This window comes from Pelodiscus sinensis, chromosome 3 (assembly GCF_049634645.1).
Source record: "Pelodiscus sinensis isolate JC-2024 chromosome 3, ASM4963464v1, whole genome shotgun sequence".
Classification (NCBI taxonomy): domain Eukaryota; kingdom Metazoa; phylum Chordata; order Testudines; family Trionychidae; genus Pelodiscus; species Pelodiscus sinensis.
The window spans coordinates 43,497,470-43,514,352 of NC_134713.1; the positions used below are offsets into that span (position 1 = coordinate 43,497,470).

Consider the following 16,883-nt stretch of genomic DNA (forward strand, 5'->3'; position numbering starts at 1 on the left):
TACCAAATGAAAACTAATAACTAATAGCTACTAAGCCTCTGCCTGGGCTATTCTTTTTTCTATATGAAGTTATTCCCAAGTGTATTTTGGAAAAGATCAATATTATTTTTAAGGCACGTTTTCCAAGAGGGAATTCCCATTTACAATAATTTTCAGAGTGTTAATATATGCTTTTCTCACAACATCTCCCTTTCATTATGACTCCAGATCTGTAGGTAGCAATGAAAATAATGTATATAAACTTGGAAATTAGAGTTAATAAAGGAAAGTCTTCTAATGATATACTTTTTGTCATCTAAGCATATTGATACATAGAAATGGTCAAATAGCTGAAAAAACATTTACATAGTCATGAAATCTCATGCCCATTCATATCCAGTCTTACCAATGCCTCTTTTTTGTTAGTTTGTATTTCCAGAAACATTCGGAAAAACATTTCTGTTTATAAGAACATTGTGGATGGACTGTAAAACAAATGACTATCAACTTCATGTATGTATAAGCAAGCACATCAATACAGTACAGAACATTAGAACCTCTTTTTATTCAGAGGATACTGGGCAATCAAACTACTGCCATTCTTTTTCTAAAGTTCCATGGGATTTAAAACTTTTGTCTAGTGATTTACTAGAGATGAACAGAGGATTTTGGTTTAGTTAGCACAGCCACTCTAACAGTGCACCCCTTCCAGTAGTGATTCACTGCAATGTGAGCATTATGTATTAACTCAAGAACAAATGAAGCATTGTAATCTATATCCCAGCTGAGTAAAACATTATAGTGCACCTTCAGTAAAATATAAACTAAGCTGTTTATTGTTATCAATTAAAGGCAAATTAGACTTCTGGCTAGATTTAAAAATATATTCAGAATGGCCCTACATGTGGTATTTAAACTAATTTCTGCATAAATTACAGCAATAATACCTAGTGCTTACAGAAGTCACCATGAGGAAGTCAACATTTATCAAAAGGCCCTCCAGATTTTTAACCGAAATACCACATTTTTCCCCACAGTTAGACTAGGAGTTATAGAGTGATCACTACACAGTAGTTACTGATCATTACTGACTTTATAGTGGTCTCCAGTGTGTGTAGCTCTTTCAATTTAAGGAGCTTAAAGTGCTTTACAAACACTAGTAAATTAATCCTTGGAATGGTCCCGTGATATATAAAACTTGTCATATCACAGGGCTGTTCAGAGGGTTAATGTGTTAATGCTACAAAAGCACATTTAGCTTCTCTGATTTAAAATGGTTCATTTTCTTTCAGATCCATTTCTCAATCTGGAAAATTTGCATACAATGTAATGTTTTGATAGGATTCTTTACAATAAATATATTACTATCTATATACTGCTTTAGAGATGGCAATATTGAAGTCAAGTTATTCAAGTTCACAGAGAGAATCTGCAGCAGAGAGAAGAATAAATCCCAGGTGTTCTGACTTCCAATCCTGTGATTTAAATAAAGAAACCATATTGTGCATATGTGATGCACAATTATTAGAACTTAATCTTCCATGGAATTGATATTCTGCACATAAAATAATTTTCTAACACGAGGAAAGTTTAACTGAGCAAATCCAAAGATTATGGCATATAAAATTAAAAGAGGAGACTCTGTCCTAAAACTTTAATGTTACTTCCCTATTTTTCCAGGGCTGACTATATTTATGTGGCAGATAAATTAATAAATTGTTGATGTTGGCAGTGTAATTTGGATAATTGTTACTTAAGAAGAACTTGTTACTGAATAGTTTCCCCAGTGTATTTAGTATAAACTATCAACAGGGTTCCATCTGTTTCCCCTCCCCCCTCTCTGGAACAAACACATTTAGTGTGACTAATGCAAGGAAAAGTCCACTCTAATTTTTTGGTTGAATTTCCCTATGTTGCTCAATGTATTCAAATCTTCCATGCATCAATTATTTTTTTTAAATCGGATGATAGGAGATAATACTAAATCAAATTGATGAGGTCCTCAGGAAATTATATTCCAGCTAATAACCTGGACCCTATGTTTTCTAAAGATGACAGGAACAAAGTATGATAGGCGAGTTACTGAAAAAATAAAACTCCTCAGTTCAGCAGACTAGAAGTTGTAATGTGACTACAAAGTAACCCATCCAGAAAATCAACAATGGAACAAAGTGAAACAAACTCAGAAACCAAGGACACAAACCAGTAAACTGAGTCTCTGTGTGTACAAACATAAGGTAAGCCAGAGTAGCATATGCCCCCACTCTCCATCCTCTATTTATGCAACCCACTGACCCTGTACCAGTGGTAATTATTCTGCAGTGAGACAGCATGTGCGGGGGAAAGTTTCACAAGGGGAAGGCACAAGAGTCAGGATCCCTGAACTGTTGTGACCCTGCTGCCTGGTCACCCCACAAATGAGAGCATGGCTACAGCAGGACTTTTTTTTTTTTTTGATGAATAGTTTAGTCTCTGAAAAAATGTTGTTTTAACCCTATTAATAAATTTGACACAATTCATTTCGGACAGGTTCAGAAAAGTACATGTGTCCTTATAACACTTGGCCCAAAAGTTGTTATGGATGTAGGAGACCCAGAGGAAAGATTTGCATCTGCCACATCTGGTTCCCCAGTGAGCACCTTAATCACGAAGCCATAGATTGCTCACTGTGGGTATGTCTACACTACCACCCTAGTTCGAACTAGGGTGGTTAATGTAGTCATTTGAAGTTGCAAATGAAGCCCAGGATTTAAATATCCCGGGCTTCATTTGCATCTTGCCGGGCGCCGCCATTTTTAAATCCCCGTTAGTGCAGACTCCGTGCCCGCGGCTACAAGCGGCATGGAGTAGGTAGTTCGAATAAGGCTTTCTAATTTGAACTACCGGTACACCTCGTTCCACGAGGAGTAATGGTAGTTCGAATTAGAAATCCTAATTCGAACTACCTACTCCATGCCGCTTGTAGCCGCGGGCACGGAGTCTGCACTAACGGGGATTTAAAAATGGCGGCGCCCGGCAAGATGCAAATGAAGCCTGGGATATTTAAATCCCAGGCTTCATTTGCAACTTCAAATGACTACATTAACCACCCTAGTTCGAACTAGGGTGGTAGTGTAGACATACCCTGTCTTTCTTTGGCTCAGTGAATCATTACATAGTGTTTAAGAACAATCAATGTCAGAACCATCTCTAGTCTGGTGCTAGGGTGACATGGCAGGAGACATTTGAGTTTAAGTCCCTGGCCCAGAATGAGGATTCCAACATGGGTCTATGCCAAGGCCCAAATCACTGGGCTAAAAGTTATAGCGGAGACACCCCTAATCACTTTAATAAAGCGTGGATTTTTCTGATTGGGTTCCAATTTCCGAACATTTCTGCAGCGAATCTAATGTTTTCTGATTGTTCAGATTGCTGGGTGAACTGAAAAATAATTCACCTGTCCAGCTGCTAACATCCCTTTCATGACCCTGGACCTTTTCCATTAAAGCCAAACATGCCTGCAGGCAAACTGATTTCCATAGAGGCCATCACCTTCCTGCCAATGTTTAACCAGTTAACCAATTTAAGGGGGTGCAGGTGGGGGGCAGCTCAGCCAGAGCAGCCTCCACCTATGGGGTATCGAGGCTTCCTGTGGAATGAGGCTGCTCTGGAAGACTGGAGCTGCCAGTATCCATGGCAGGCTCCGCTCCTGCCGTGGGACTGGAGCATGCCCCTTCTCCCCCCAGCAACCAGGGAACTGCTCCAGCCCCCACCAGTTAATGGTTAACCAGAAGCAGTAAGCATCACACATTAAGGGTGATACTTACTGGTTAACAGATTAACCTTTCACATTCTTACCCGGGGTATCACTTTTCACCCGGACCTCCCTCTAGGTCCTCACATCCAGGCTATATGAAAATCTTTTTGCTTCGTTCTGCATACCCTCTCTGAGATACGGCCTTTCCTTTCCATCCTCACAGTTACATATCTGGTCCATGCTCTCATCATCTTGTGTCTTAATCACTGTCTCTTCCTTCTCTATGCCTTTCACAAATGCAATCTCGCTCTGTTGGAATCCATTCAGAATGCTGCTACAAAGAGGATTTTCCATACCCATCACTTTGAAAATATATCTCTGGTCTGTTTGAATACCTCTGCTGGCTTTCCCTTCCCCACTGCATCAAACATAAGCTACTTCACTATTAAGGCCCTTCTAGAACTATCCCACACTATCTATCATCTATCCTCCTCTGCTATCAGATGTTGACTTTCTTCTGATTGGCCCATTACACCAGCCTGCAGTGCCACTTGTAAAATTTTCAAACAAGTTTATTCATGCTTTTTCCCATAGTGTCCCCACCCTCTGAATATGCTGTGGGAGATATTCTTCTTCCCACCACAATGCACAAAAGCTGTAACAGTTTCTTAGGTGGCCATAAGTGAATTCCTCTAGTGCAGGTGTATGCGCACACAGGGCCCCTTACAAACTCTAGTGAAGATGTTGAGTCAGTGGTGGGGTTACATTTCCTGAATAGGTAAGACACCTATTCTTCCTACCGCCTGGCCTGTGAATTTCTGTGCTGCACTTCTGAGAGGTACAGAACAGAATTTCAATGAATCATTTTAACTGATAACATATTTTCCATAAAGGATGCATGAAAATGGACAATTTATTTGAGAGCTTACTACATGTGGGGACAAAAATTGAAGTTTGTGATGATTCCTAATTTCTGCAAATACAAATCTGTAACTATGCAAAAGTTTAATATTGGCTAGGATAGGACAATGCAGACTAATTTCACATTAAACTCTTGAATTCAATATTTCTGATCTATCTTAATCACGGTCTGATATAAGTACACTAGAAATTAAACTCCTACATAAAAATTTGATATATTTCAGAATAAAAATAGGCCTAGAAACCCAAGTTATTTTAATTGTAAAATTGAAATGTTTCTATTTTCAGTTAAAAACTTATATCTGGGAATTTATATTTAGCAAGACAATCTGATCTCAATTTCCAGAGTCTCATAAAATAAGGTAAATAAACGAAATCTATAAAACAAATTAAAGCTTTAATTCAAAGAGAATTCTCCAAAGTACCTAGGCTTGTTCCCACTAAAAACTAAAAAAGTAACATTTTTATTTCCAGTGGTAAACTCAGATTTCCATTAGTGAAAGTTACCATCTGTTAAAAATTATTTCCATACACTCTGGAAAGAGAAATCATTTGTAGGAGTCGCTAATAAGATTACTATATAATTTTAAAGATCTCAGCTAAATGGGTTACATGCAATAAAATGTAAGGAAATACCATTAAGAGTTCACATACAAAAGATGTAAATTGTTCTCAAAAAAGCATCTTGTCTATATGCATTTTATATGGGTAAAACAGAGGTCAAAAGGTTTCCCTAAGCGTTAGGCTGCTAACCTGGACATAGGAGATGGAGGTTCAAGTTTTTCTTATGTCAGAGTTTCTGTGTGACCTTGTGCAAGTCTATTATCCCCTCTTCTCTATATATCCATTAGGATAACAGTATTTTCATACCTCTCAGGGGTGTTGTGAGGATAAAAAGAGTAGACATATTTTTCAGACACACCTACATTATTTAAGAGTCTACATCCCATATTTAGGAACTGCTGGGCTGCGTCTAGACTGGCAAATTTTTTCGCAAAAGCAAATGCTTTTGAGGAAAAACTTGCCAGCTGTCTACACTGGCTGCTTGAATTTCCGCAAGAACACTGACGATCTCGTGTAAGATTGTCAGTGTTCTTGTGGAAATACTATGCTGCTCCCGTTTGGTTAAAAGCCCTCTTGCGCAAATGCTTTTGGACAAGGGCATATCTGCCTAAATGGTGATGCCGTCGCAAAAATGACGATCGGGGCTTTCTTGCACAAAACTGCATCTAGATTGGCACGGACGCTTTTCCACAAAAAGTGCTTTTGCGGAATAGCGTCCGTGCCAATCTAGACGCTCTTTTCCGCAAATGCTTTTAACGGAAAAACTTTTCCGTTAAAAGCATTTGCAGAAAATCGTACCAGTCTAGACGTAGCCCTGGTGGTCACAAAACTGCTCAATTGCCACCTAACCCTGAAGTTAACTAAAGTGAGTTGATGTCTTAGCTTCCACCGTTAAAATGTTGAGGTGCCTAAATTTTGGTGCCTTGTCAAGGGCATATCTGCCTAAATGGTGATGCCGCCCAGCAGATTGGTGCCTGATTCACACTGAGTCTTACCAGAATTTTTAAACTAGGTATATTCTCTTGCCTATCTTACCTTTGGGCCCCAGAAGATAGATGTTGCCATTGCTGAACCTGATATACTCTCTCCCAAAAATCTTTGGCCTAGTGGTTAGAGCACTCAACCCAGCATTGTAGAATACTAGAGTTCAACTTCCCCTTCCGCAGTACAGAGATGTGAACTTGCATCTGTATCTATTTCAGAAGTGTTTATTCATTACTGAGCTACAAGGTATTCTGGGGCAAGACTCTCTCCTGGAGCAATTTCATAAATAACTAAGAATTGTGCCAGAGAATAACTCTACAACTCGGTAATTAGGAAAACTATAGAGAAGATGTAGATTCCAGGCTGCCAATGAATATTATTTCTACACAGTGGAACAATTCCAATCAGAGAAATTGAGAGCAACTCCCCATAGTGTCCAGTAGCCTAGTAATCAGGCCATTCAGCAGGGATGAGGAGACCTGGTTTCACATGCTTACTCCAAATAAGCACAGCAAGGGTTTGACCTTTGGTTTCTCCCACATGCTGGGTGGGTGTACTAGCCACGGGGCTAATGGTGGGCACTCCTTACTGATTTTTTCTTAAAAGACTGTTCTGATTAGGCAATTAACTCTGACAGAAGGTTCATGGCTATGAATTCTAAATGGAGGGAAGCATCTTGCTCTGCCCAAGCATATAATTCACTGTGAGAGGAAGACAGGCCTAAGCTTGCAAAGCTTCCCACTTACCATGTTTGCAGTTGTGAATCACATTCTTAAGCACCTAATTCTCTCCATTAATATTATGGGAAGCCCGGGTGTCTAACCTGGGCTGTGAGTTCCATTAAGTGACAGGTAGGGACGTAAAAGGGTTTAAAATATTAATTACGATTTAATTGGTTTCATGGTTAAATACCAGTATTTTTTAACCTGCCAGCAACCCCATGGGCCGCTAGTGCCTGCTGGCCCTGTAAGCTGCCAATGCCATTGTCATGGGCTGCCAGCACTGCAGGCTCCTGGCCCCTCGGGTTCCCACTGGCTTAAATATTGTAATGCTCAGCATCACAGCACCTAAGTTCCCCTTGTGACTCCCATCTCTGGGTTCTTTCCAATTATGAGGTTCTCAGACAACATGGCATAGGAAGTCATAGATAGATGATGTTTTTCTAATGTATTATTAGACTGCACATGGCACTAAGTTGATATAAATACCTATGTCTAATATAGCACTTTTCAGCCATACACATTTAACAAAGGACCATTATCCCCATTTCAGAGACAGAAACTGAGGCACAGAGTGGGGAAATGCCATGCTCAGTGTCCCACAGCAGGCCAATGGCAGAGTTAAAAACAGAATGCAGGTCTTCTGGAACCTAGCCGATTGTGCTCTCAAACAGGCCACACTGCCTGTCATAGAAAATAAAGCCAAGTGCCTGCACCAAGGAGCTCATAATGTACTTCTAGGGGATAAGGTAATGGCTGCTACACTTAGGTTGCCTAAAATATTCTATTATAAAAATTCCTCAAGACTGTTATTTTCAATTAAACCTGGCACTTGCTGTAAGAATCTGATATGTGGGAGAGAGATTCTCCCAGAATCAGAGAGGGTATGTCTACACTACCCCGCTAGTTCGAACTAGCGGGGTAATGTATGCATACCGAATGTGCAAATGAAGCCTGGGATTTGAATTTCCCGGGCTTTATTTGCATAAGCCGGCTGGCGCCATTTTTAAATGCCGGCTTGTTCGAACCCCGTGCCGCGCGGCTACACGCGGCATGGGCTAGATAGTTCGAACTAGCAAGCCATTCCGAACTATCTGTATGCCTCGTGGAACAATGTAGTCATGACGGAGTTGCAAATGAAGCCCGGGATTTCAACCTGTGGAACTCCTTGCTGCAGGAGGCTGTGAAGGCTAGAACTAGAACAGAGTTGAAAGGGAAGTGAGATCAAGTCATGGAGGTTGGGTCCATAGAGTGGTATTAGCCAGGGAGTAGGAGTGGTGTCCCTGCCCAAAGTTTGTGGAAGGCTGGAGAGGGATGGCACGAGACAAATGGCTTGGTCACTGTCTTCGGTCCATCCCCTCCAGGGTCCCTAGGGTTGGCCGCTGTTGGCAGACAGGCTACTGGGCTAGATGGACCTTTGGTCTGACCCAGGACGGCCATTGTAAGCTCAGGGCTCAGGGTCGGGGGTCTCAGTGAACCACCTTGATTTTCATGCACTCCTGCTCCTGGGTGGCCAGACTGGCAGCTTTCCTGCCCTAGACGGCCACCTTCCTGTGCCTAGTGCGGAGATCGTGGACGAGGTCCACGATGTCCGCACTAGCCCAGGCGGGTGCCCGCCTCTTGCGGTCCCGGGCAAGCTCCCGGAAGCCGCCAGCCTGGTCCCGGGAAGAGGGGGAGGGCTTGGGGGCATCGGGTGGCTGGCTCAATCCGTGCCAGGTGCAGGGTCTGCTGGCTGGGTGCTGGCAGGCTTGCACCTGGCACGGGCACCGTAGCTAGCCCATGCACCTTTAAGGAGTCCGGGGCCGGGAGGGGGGCATAGAGTTTCCATGGTGTTGGCCAGAGTGGCCACCAGGGAAACCTGGGAAGCCTTAGCCTCCCACTAGTTCGAATTAAGGGTCTACACAGCCCTTAATTCAAACTAGCTAGTTCGAACTAGGCTTAATCCTCGTAAAATGAGGTTTACCTAGTTCGAACTAAGCGCTCCGCTAGTTCGAATTAAGTTCGAACTAGCAGAGCGCTAGTGTAGCGCCTATTAAAGTTAGTTTGAACTAACGTCCGTTAGTTCGAACTAACTCTGTAGTGTAGACATACCCTCAGATACAATTCTCAGATACATCTCTACAACATTAAACATTAATCATAACTCTCTTAAGAGAAGATTAAGGGGTGACTTTTGCAATCTATAAATACTTACATGGAGACAGAGAACTGTTAAATAAAAATCTCTTCAATCTAGCAGACAAAGACATAACTAGATCCAATGGCTGGAAAGGAAAGCTAGACAAATTCAGACTAGAAATAAGGTGCAAAATTTTAAGTGTGGATAATGAACCACTGGTAAAACTTACTGAGGGTTGTGTTTAGATTTCACACCATTGGGAATCTTTACACTGAAAAATGGATTTGTGGCGTGGGGGGAGGAGGAGAGCTGAAATTCAGTCACAGATATTAATTCCTTAAAGCAGAAATTAATTCATGCAAGTCCTATGGCCTGTGTTACACAGAATGTCAGACTAGACTAACAAAATTGTCAGTGGTCTCTTTTGGCTGTATAATCTGTGCATCTGTATATCAATTTCCAGAACAAGTATTGTACTACTGTGACAGTCAGGAAATCACCAGCTTTGAAAGACAAAGGGGTGTAATATTGTTCTGGAAATCTGGACAGCAGAGATAGTTTAATATAATTTGCCAAATACACAAATGCTGACCATTCCCATAATTTGGTAATCTATTTGGACTTCAAGAGTACTCAAAGAAAAACATAAGCAAAAACGGTAGTCTAAGGATTATTTGTGTGACCTGATATTGGTTATCCAAGTAAACCTAGGCTCTGATTCTGAACACACGCTCTGCACAGCCAGATTCCAGTAAGTACAAGACTTGGCCTCAATGGTAGAATAGACATATTTATGTGGAGAACGTGCATTCAATCTAATCATGCAAACAAGTTTTCTAGCTTTGTAAAAGTACAAATTCAAGCAGCTTTAAATGTAGGGAACATACTAGATCCAATATTCACACAAAAACACAGAGCGAGGCAAATGGATGAGTAAATCACAAAAAATACACAGCACATGTTCATCATATTTGTTTAATTCTATCTCAAGCATAAAAACTGTCATCAGTTTTTGCCCTAAGCCTTTATTCACACCCACAAGTGACCAGATATAGATAAATGAATATAGTAGTACACACGTACAGTCGCCCCTGGAAATCCTTTTGTTCCTGGTTGTCCTGGAGGTCCGATTTCACCCTACAATTGCAAACATTTCATATTAATATAATACTGTTGTAGAAAGCTAATTTGATTACAAACCCCTAATTCTACAGATGTGTTTTACCGGGATTCATTTGAAAGCATTAGGAGATCCAATTAATTATGTTAGCCTTTTACATACCATTCTAATTATTCTAATTGCAGAATACAAAAAATAGACCAAAAGATTTGCAGAGATTTAGAAGCATGAGTCACTGAACAGGATTCCAAGACGGATGGCCAAAACCAAACTAAAGAAAAAAATTATCCCCTTTAGGAAGGCCTTTAAACCAACCTTGGCAAGCAGAATTCCTTTTTTTCATATTGATTTAGGAGACAGATAGGCTCTCTCCTTTACCCTTAGGAGTCAGGTAAGATCAGATCAGGGGCAGCTTATTCCACTTTATAAGGCTCCTACTTCAGAGCAACCATGCTGTTTGGAGTCTAAAAAGATCTCTAAGACCCAGGTCAGGGTAGTATCCTGGAGACATAAAGAGGCCCTGAAACTCGTAACACCCAGCATAACTTCCACTCCTTTTTGTCTCTGAGGGTATGTCTATGTGGCAATAAAATACCCTAGGCTGGCCTCTATCAGCTGACTTGAGTTTATGGGGCTTGCCCCGCAGGCTATAAACTTGCAGTATTGACATGCTAACTCAGGCCACAGCCTGGGCTTGAGGCTTTCCCCTGTTCCCCCACCCTGCTTTTCAGTGGAATTTGAACTCCCAAATCCCTTTACAACACTTTTGAAAATATCCCCTCAAATTATTTTTCAGGCAAAAAAAAAAAAAAAAAAAAAGCTATATTCACACAGATTTTATCATAAACTATTACCTTTTGTCCTTTTGTTCCCTGACTTCCCGGGATTCCAGGAATTCCCTAAGGGAAAAACAAGGACTTTTAAATATATAAAACAGCCATTCCAAGATATGTTATAAACATGTTCCTTTTTTTAAATCTTAACATTTCTCTTTAGATTTGAGTCAGAAACAGGGCCAGGAAATACGATACAACCTGGAAACTTGCAAGCTAATACTCTGGCCAATACAGAGGATTCAGTGCCTCCCTCTGTACTTTCCTGCCAGTACTTCCAAATGTGCAGGTGGGCAGGGTCATGTCCCCACCTTTGCCCCACCGAGGGTGGATGGGGGAGTGAAATCCTGACAAGGCAGAGAAGGAAATACTCATAAGATTTCCTATTACGCTATATATAGACCAATTTTGGCATGATCACAGTTTCAAATAAACCAGCTGGTTTTTAGATCTATCATGACATGTTTACATGGACAGCACTTTGGGTGGTAACAAAAGTTGCAATTTCATGTAAAATACTTTCTTTTACAATTCTACCCTTTGTAGTTATGCTTCCTAAAAAGAGGGTGGATGTAACCTCATGCTTCAGGACTTAAAATATTTGCCAGAGAGAAATATTGTGCAATTATCTAGGTTCATTTCACCTTTCAACTGAGCATCAACTACTGACTATTGTCAGAGCTAGGACACCGCAAGTGATGGATATATGATCCAATCCAGCACAGCAAATCTCACATTTCTGTCTACCTTGTAGTGATCAAATTCTAAGGGACTTCTCAGTTATCAAATACACTTATCAAATACACGCACTCCCTCCCCTTTGTTGCCTCTGTATCAGAGGCAGCAAGGAGGGGTGGAGATTGGGACTCAGTGCCCGTGAGGAGCTGGCTTTAAACAGGCTCCCCATGAGCACCGGATCCACCTGCTCCCTCACCTCTGCGCTGCTGCCTCTGATAGAAAGGCAGCAGCACGGAGGGTGAGGCAAGCAGGCTGGAGCCGATATGTACAGGGAGCAAGCTTTTGGCTGTCTATGCATGCTGACTCCATGGAACTGCCCGTCCTCCCTCCTGCCCCCCACTGCCTCCTACAGATGCAGCAAGGGGGGCAAGCAGGAGCTGGTGCTGGGGGACAGCCAACTTAAAAGCTAGTTTCCCCCCAGCACCAGCTCTGCAGTGCCACCTTCCCCCCCTCCACTACTGACTCTATCAGAGGCAGCAGCATGTGGGCGGGAGACGGGGAGGCTTCCGCGAAGCAGGCCCTCTGCAGACAGAGGCTGCTCCATGGAAGGCAGAGAAGCCTCTGTCCGTAAGGAACTTGGACACCCCCCTCCTCCCCTCCGCAGACAGGGACTGCTGCCACAGATCAGCCTCTGTCTATGGTCAGTCCAGGATGCTGCGGACCGAGGCTGATTTGCAGCAGCCTCCCTCTCACACCCCACCCAAGCAACAGTTTTTGTCTGCGAGCAGCTTGGACCCCCGCAGACAGGGGATGCTTCCATCCTGTGCTGCTGCCTCTGTATTAGAGGCAGCAGCGCAGAATGGCAGGGGGCTCTCTGGGAGCGGGGTTGAAAGCACACTGGCTGTTGGCCCTGCCACTGGGGACTATTGAATAGTTGTGTAATCACTAAGTTACATGATTATTCAATTATATGATATCTAACAACCCTAGTAGTTAGCCCAAAGAGTTATAATGAAAGAACATTCAAATCCATCCACGTGTGTAGTCTGCCTCGTTCTGCTCTGAGTTACACCCTATCAAGACTGTATTGTGACGCTCTGAGGTTCTAAACTATGACAAGTGCAAGAGGCTCCATAGCATAAAAAAGTATTACTTTTGCAGAAAAGACAGTGAATATATAAACATAAAAGTGTTATATATACATATATACAAAAGGTGAAGTTGTAAAAATACAATAATAATCAAACTATAACACAATTAGATTTTTTATAAAGCCACAAAATCATTTCTACATTGAATCGTATCTTGGATAATGACAACTGAACCATATCCTGGATGATGACTTGATAAATGTCCTTGTGGTTTAAATGTTCTTTATCTGCATAATTTCCAATACATTGATTTGTTTTGTTTTTATAGAAGTTCTCATGAATTGCCAAATATTGCTATAATTAGTAGCAGAAAGCTTTTATTGAAACCAGAAAAAATTAATTGCATACTATAAATATTGAAATTTGTATATATGCACTGAAAACCTGAGTTACTGAAACAGGATATTTATGTGAAAGTTAGTGCTATTTTGTCTACGTTCTCATAGGAATACAAAACGGAATATATACTTTTTTACACAATGAATAAGGAAAGTCATCCTTTTCATATGATTAAATGAAAAAAATGATTAATTCTGCGAGGGAAATACAAAATTTATCCAGTCTATATAATAAAATGTATTTACAAATGTTTGTTCTAATATAGTTTTTGCTATAAAACAATGAATTATTGGAATTTTAGTTTGCCATATAATAAAAATACAATAAAGGTTGAAGAAACTGATGGAAGTAAGCCAGCAGAAATGTATCCACCTCAAGATCCACTTGACCCATGCCCATAAGATAATCACTTAAAATTTAGTCATGTAAAACATGGATAGCACATAAAGCAGAAAATGGCATGCACACTAAAATACATAGTTATGCATATGTACAAATCAAGAAAAGAAAGACACACTAACAGTTAAAAAGAACAGGAATGAAAATGCTATAAGACTGAGCTTTCTGGCCTGTAAACAAAAGATTATTACCAGCCAAAGGAGAGGCTATTCACGATATCATCCTAGACGAGTCCCATATAAGCTTGGCAGGACTGCTTCATGACATTGTTGTCTCTGACCTCACATTCTTCCAGGTTTTATCAGTAGTGAGATTATGTATTGATTTATATAAGTTATGAAGGCATAGTGCAAATTTTACCAGTAGCAGTTGTACAACAAAATTCTACTTTAGAAGACTGATAGCAGACTTACTCGTAGAAAATACTAATTGTACAAGCGTAATTATCATTTTCTCCTCAGCCCTTGCCTCCCACTTGTCAATATGAACACTTGGTGAAGAATAAGGGTATTCGTATGGCCAGCTCTGTATATTTGTCATATTTGAACAAAAATGTGTCTATGTAGAGAGAAATCATCTTTTCTCCATATTGCCTTAAATGTTGATAAAATTGATAAAATTTGAAATGGAGTCATTTTTTTCTTTTTTAGAGGCACCTCAAATTGCAAGGCCCTATATTGTAGCTTAGGGAATGTCTACACTACCCCGCTAGTTCGAACTAGCAGGGGTAATGTAGTCATCCGCAGTTGCAAATGAAGCCCGGGATTTGAATTTCCCGGGCTTCATTTGCATGAAGCCGGCTGGCGCCATTTTTAAATGCCGGCTAGTTCAGACCCCGTACCGCGCGGCTACACATGGCACGGACTAGCTAGTTCGGATTAGGCTTCTAAGAACTGGCGCCAATTCTGTCAGCCGACGGTCAGGGCAGTGTGTGTGTGTATGTTTCCGAGAAAAGGTTTAACGTCCGTGTCTTTACTGCTAGGACCGGGGTCCCGTCGCAGAGGGTGGCCAGCAGGCCAACAGACGCCCCGTTATATAGGAAGAGCTTATTACACCTTAGATTTTAGCTGCTAGAACACAGGGGTTCCTTCGCAGCGGGCAGCCTGGGGAAGGCTGAAAAGTGCCCCAACGGATCTGTCACCTGGGAGTGACACAGATCCAAACGCCCAAGCTCTCCCTATGTCTGTCCCTTTATGACCAGCTGAAGTTCTTTTAAATTGTGCTTGGTTCTATTACAGCAACTGAAGGAGTCAGGTTAAAGCTTAAACAGTTACAGGTTTATTAAAGAAGCTTATAAATCATATGGTTACAATGGCTATTGCTCTATTTCTTAAATGCTAGCAAATATATATATATATATATATAGGTCTTAAAAATGATTACAGGAAAAAGGTAAAGATAGAAAATAGAAATAATGGTACCAAGTGACAGCTTAATCTTTAAAGAGCTCTAACACTATGTATATATATATACTTAAACAAAGGACCACATCCAGGTACAATTTTTACCCCTTTCTGTGCCTCTCGACTCCAGCGTGTCAGGCCAGGGCCGGTCTCTCAATTCCTAGGAAAGACGAATATGAGGTGGGCGTCCCCTCTGGAACCTCAGGAGATCAAACACCTAACCCGACCAGCAGATAGATGGTAGATTGACACTCAGAGAAAATGTACTGCTGGACCCATCTATATACCCCTGGGAGCCCGTATCCTCTTTCTTATCTAAGATGCCAAATTGTACTGGTCCATTTTGTGGCGCCAGTTCTTAGAAGCCTAGCTGTACAGCTAGTTCGGATTAGAAGCCTAATCCGAACTAGCTAGTCCGTGCCACGTGTATCCGCGCAGCACGAGGTCCAAACTAGCCGGCATTTAAAAATGGTGCCGGACGGCTTCATGCAAATGAAGCCCGGGAAATTCAAATCCCGGGCTTCATTTGCAACTGCGGATGACTACATTACCCCCGCTACTTCGAACTAGCGGGGTAGTGTAGACATACCCTTAGTTAGCTTATGCCTTAATGTTGCCTGACCAATCTGAATAGATTCTATGATGAGGTAACTGGCTCTGTCAACATGAGGAAGTTAGTGGATGTGTTATATCTTTACTTTAGTAAAGCTTTTGATACAGTCTCCCACAATTTTCTTGCCAGCAAGTTAAGGAAGTATGGATTGGATAAATGGACTGTAAGATAGACAGAAAGCTGGCTAGATCATCGAGCCCAACGGGTAGTGATCAATGGCCTGATGTCAGGTTGGCAGTCGGTTTCAAGTAGAATGCCCCAAGCATCAGTTCTGGGGCCAGTTTTGTTCAACATCTTTATTAATGACCTGGATGAGGGGATGGATTGCATCCTTATCAAGTTTGCAGATGACACTAAGCTAGGGGGAGAGGTAGATACGTTGGAGGGCAGGGATAGCATCCAGAATGACCTAGACAGCTTAGAGAATTGCGCCAAAGGAAATCTGATGAGGTTCAATAAGGACAAGTGCAAGGTCCTGAACTTGGGACGGAAGAATCCCAAGCATTGTTACAGGCTAGGGACCAACTGGCTAAGTAGAAGTTTGGCAGAAAAGGACCAGGGGATTACAATGGATGAGAAGCTGGGTATGAGTCATCAGTATGCACTTGTAGCCAACAAGGTGAATGGAATATTAGGTTGCATTAGGAGGAGCATTGCCAGCAGATCTAGATAAGTGATTTTTCCCCTTTATTCAGCACTGGTGAGGTCACATGTGGAGTATTGTGTCCAGTTCTGGGTCCCCCCCCACTACAAAAAGGATGTGGATGCATTGGACAAGGTCCAGTGCAGGGCAACAAAAATCAGTAGGGGGCTGGAGTACATGACCCATGAGGAGAGAATGAGGGATTTGGGTTCGTTTAGTCTGCAGAAGAGAAGAGTGAAGGGATTCCTTCAAATTCCTAAAGGGAGGTTCCAAAGAGGATGGAGAGAGGCTATTCTCAGTAGTGATGGATGGCAGAACAAGGAGCAATGGTCTCAAGTTACAGTGAGGAAGGTCTAGGTTGAATATTAGGAAAAACTATTTCACTAAGAGGATGGTGAAGTACTGAAATGGGTTACCTAGGGAGGTGGTGCAATCTCCATCCCTAGAAGTTTTTAAGTCTCAGCTTGACAAAGCTCTGACTGGGATGATTTAGTTGGTATTGGTCCTGCTTTGGACAGGGTGTTGGACTCGATGACCTCTCGAGGTCTCTTCCTGACCTAGGATTTTATGATTCTATGATTCTAAGCATGTTGCACAGCGTTTGTAGATCAAATCCTGTTCTCAGTTACACCAGTATAAATTCAGAGTAGCTCCACTGCCAATTTGGCTCACTGACTTCATT

General features: G+C 41.7%; 1 protein-coding gene across 1 annotated transcript in view; it reads right to left on the minus strand.

Moving 5' to 3' along the window:
- Positions 1-16,883, minus strand: part of COL21A1 (collagen type XXI alpha 1 chain) — a 184,061-nt gene that overhangs the window by 24,263 nt on the left and 142,915 nt on the right. Inside the window, exons 18-19 of the mRNA XM_075923637.1 lie at positions 10,997-11,041; positions 10,106-10,159 (exon numbers count right to left, since the gene is read on the minus strand). Coding sequence (XP_075779752.1) covers positions 10,106-10,159; positions 10,997-11,041 — 99 coding nt within the window. The remainder of the gene's footprint in view (positions 1-10,105; positions 10,160-10,996; positions 11,042-16,883) is intronic.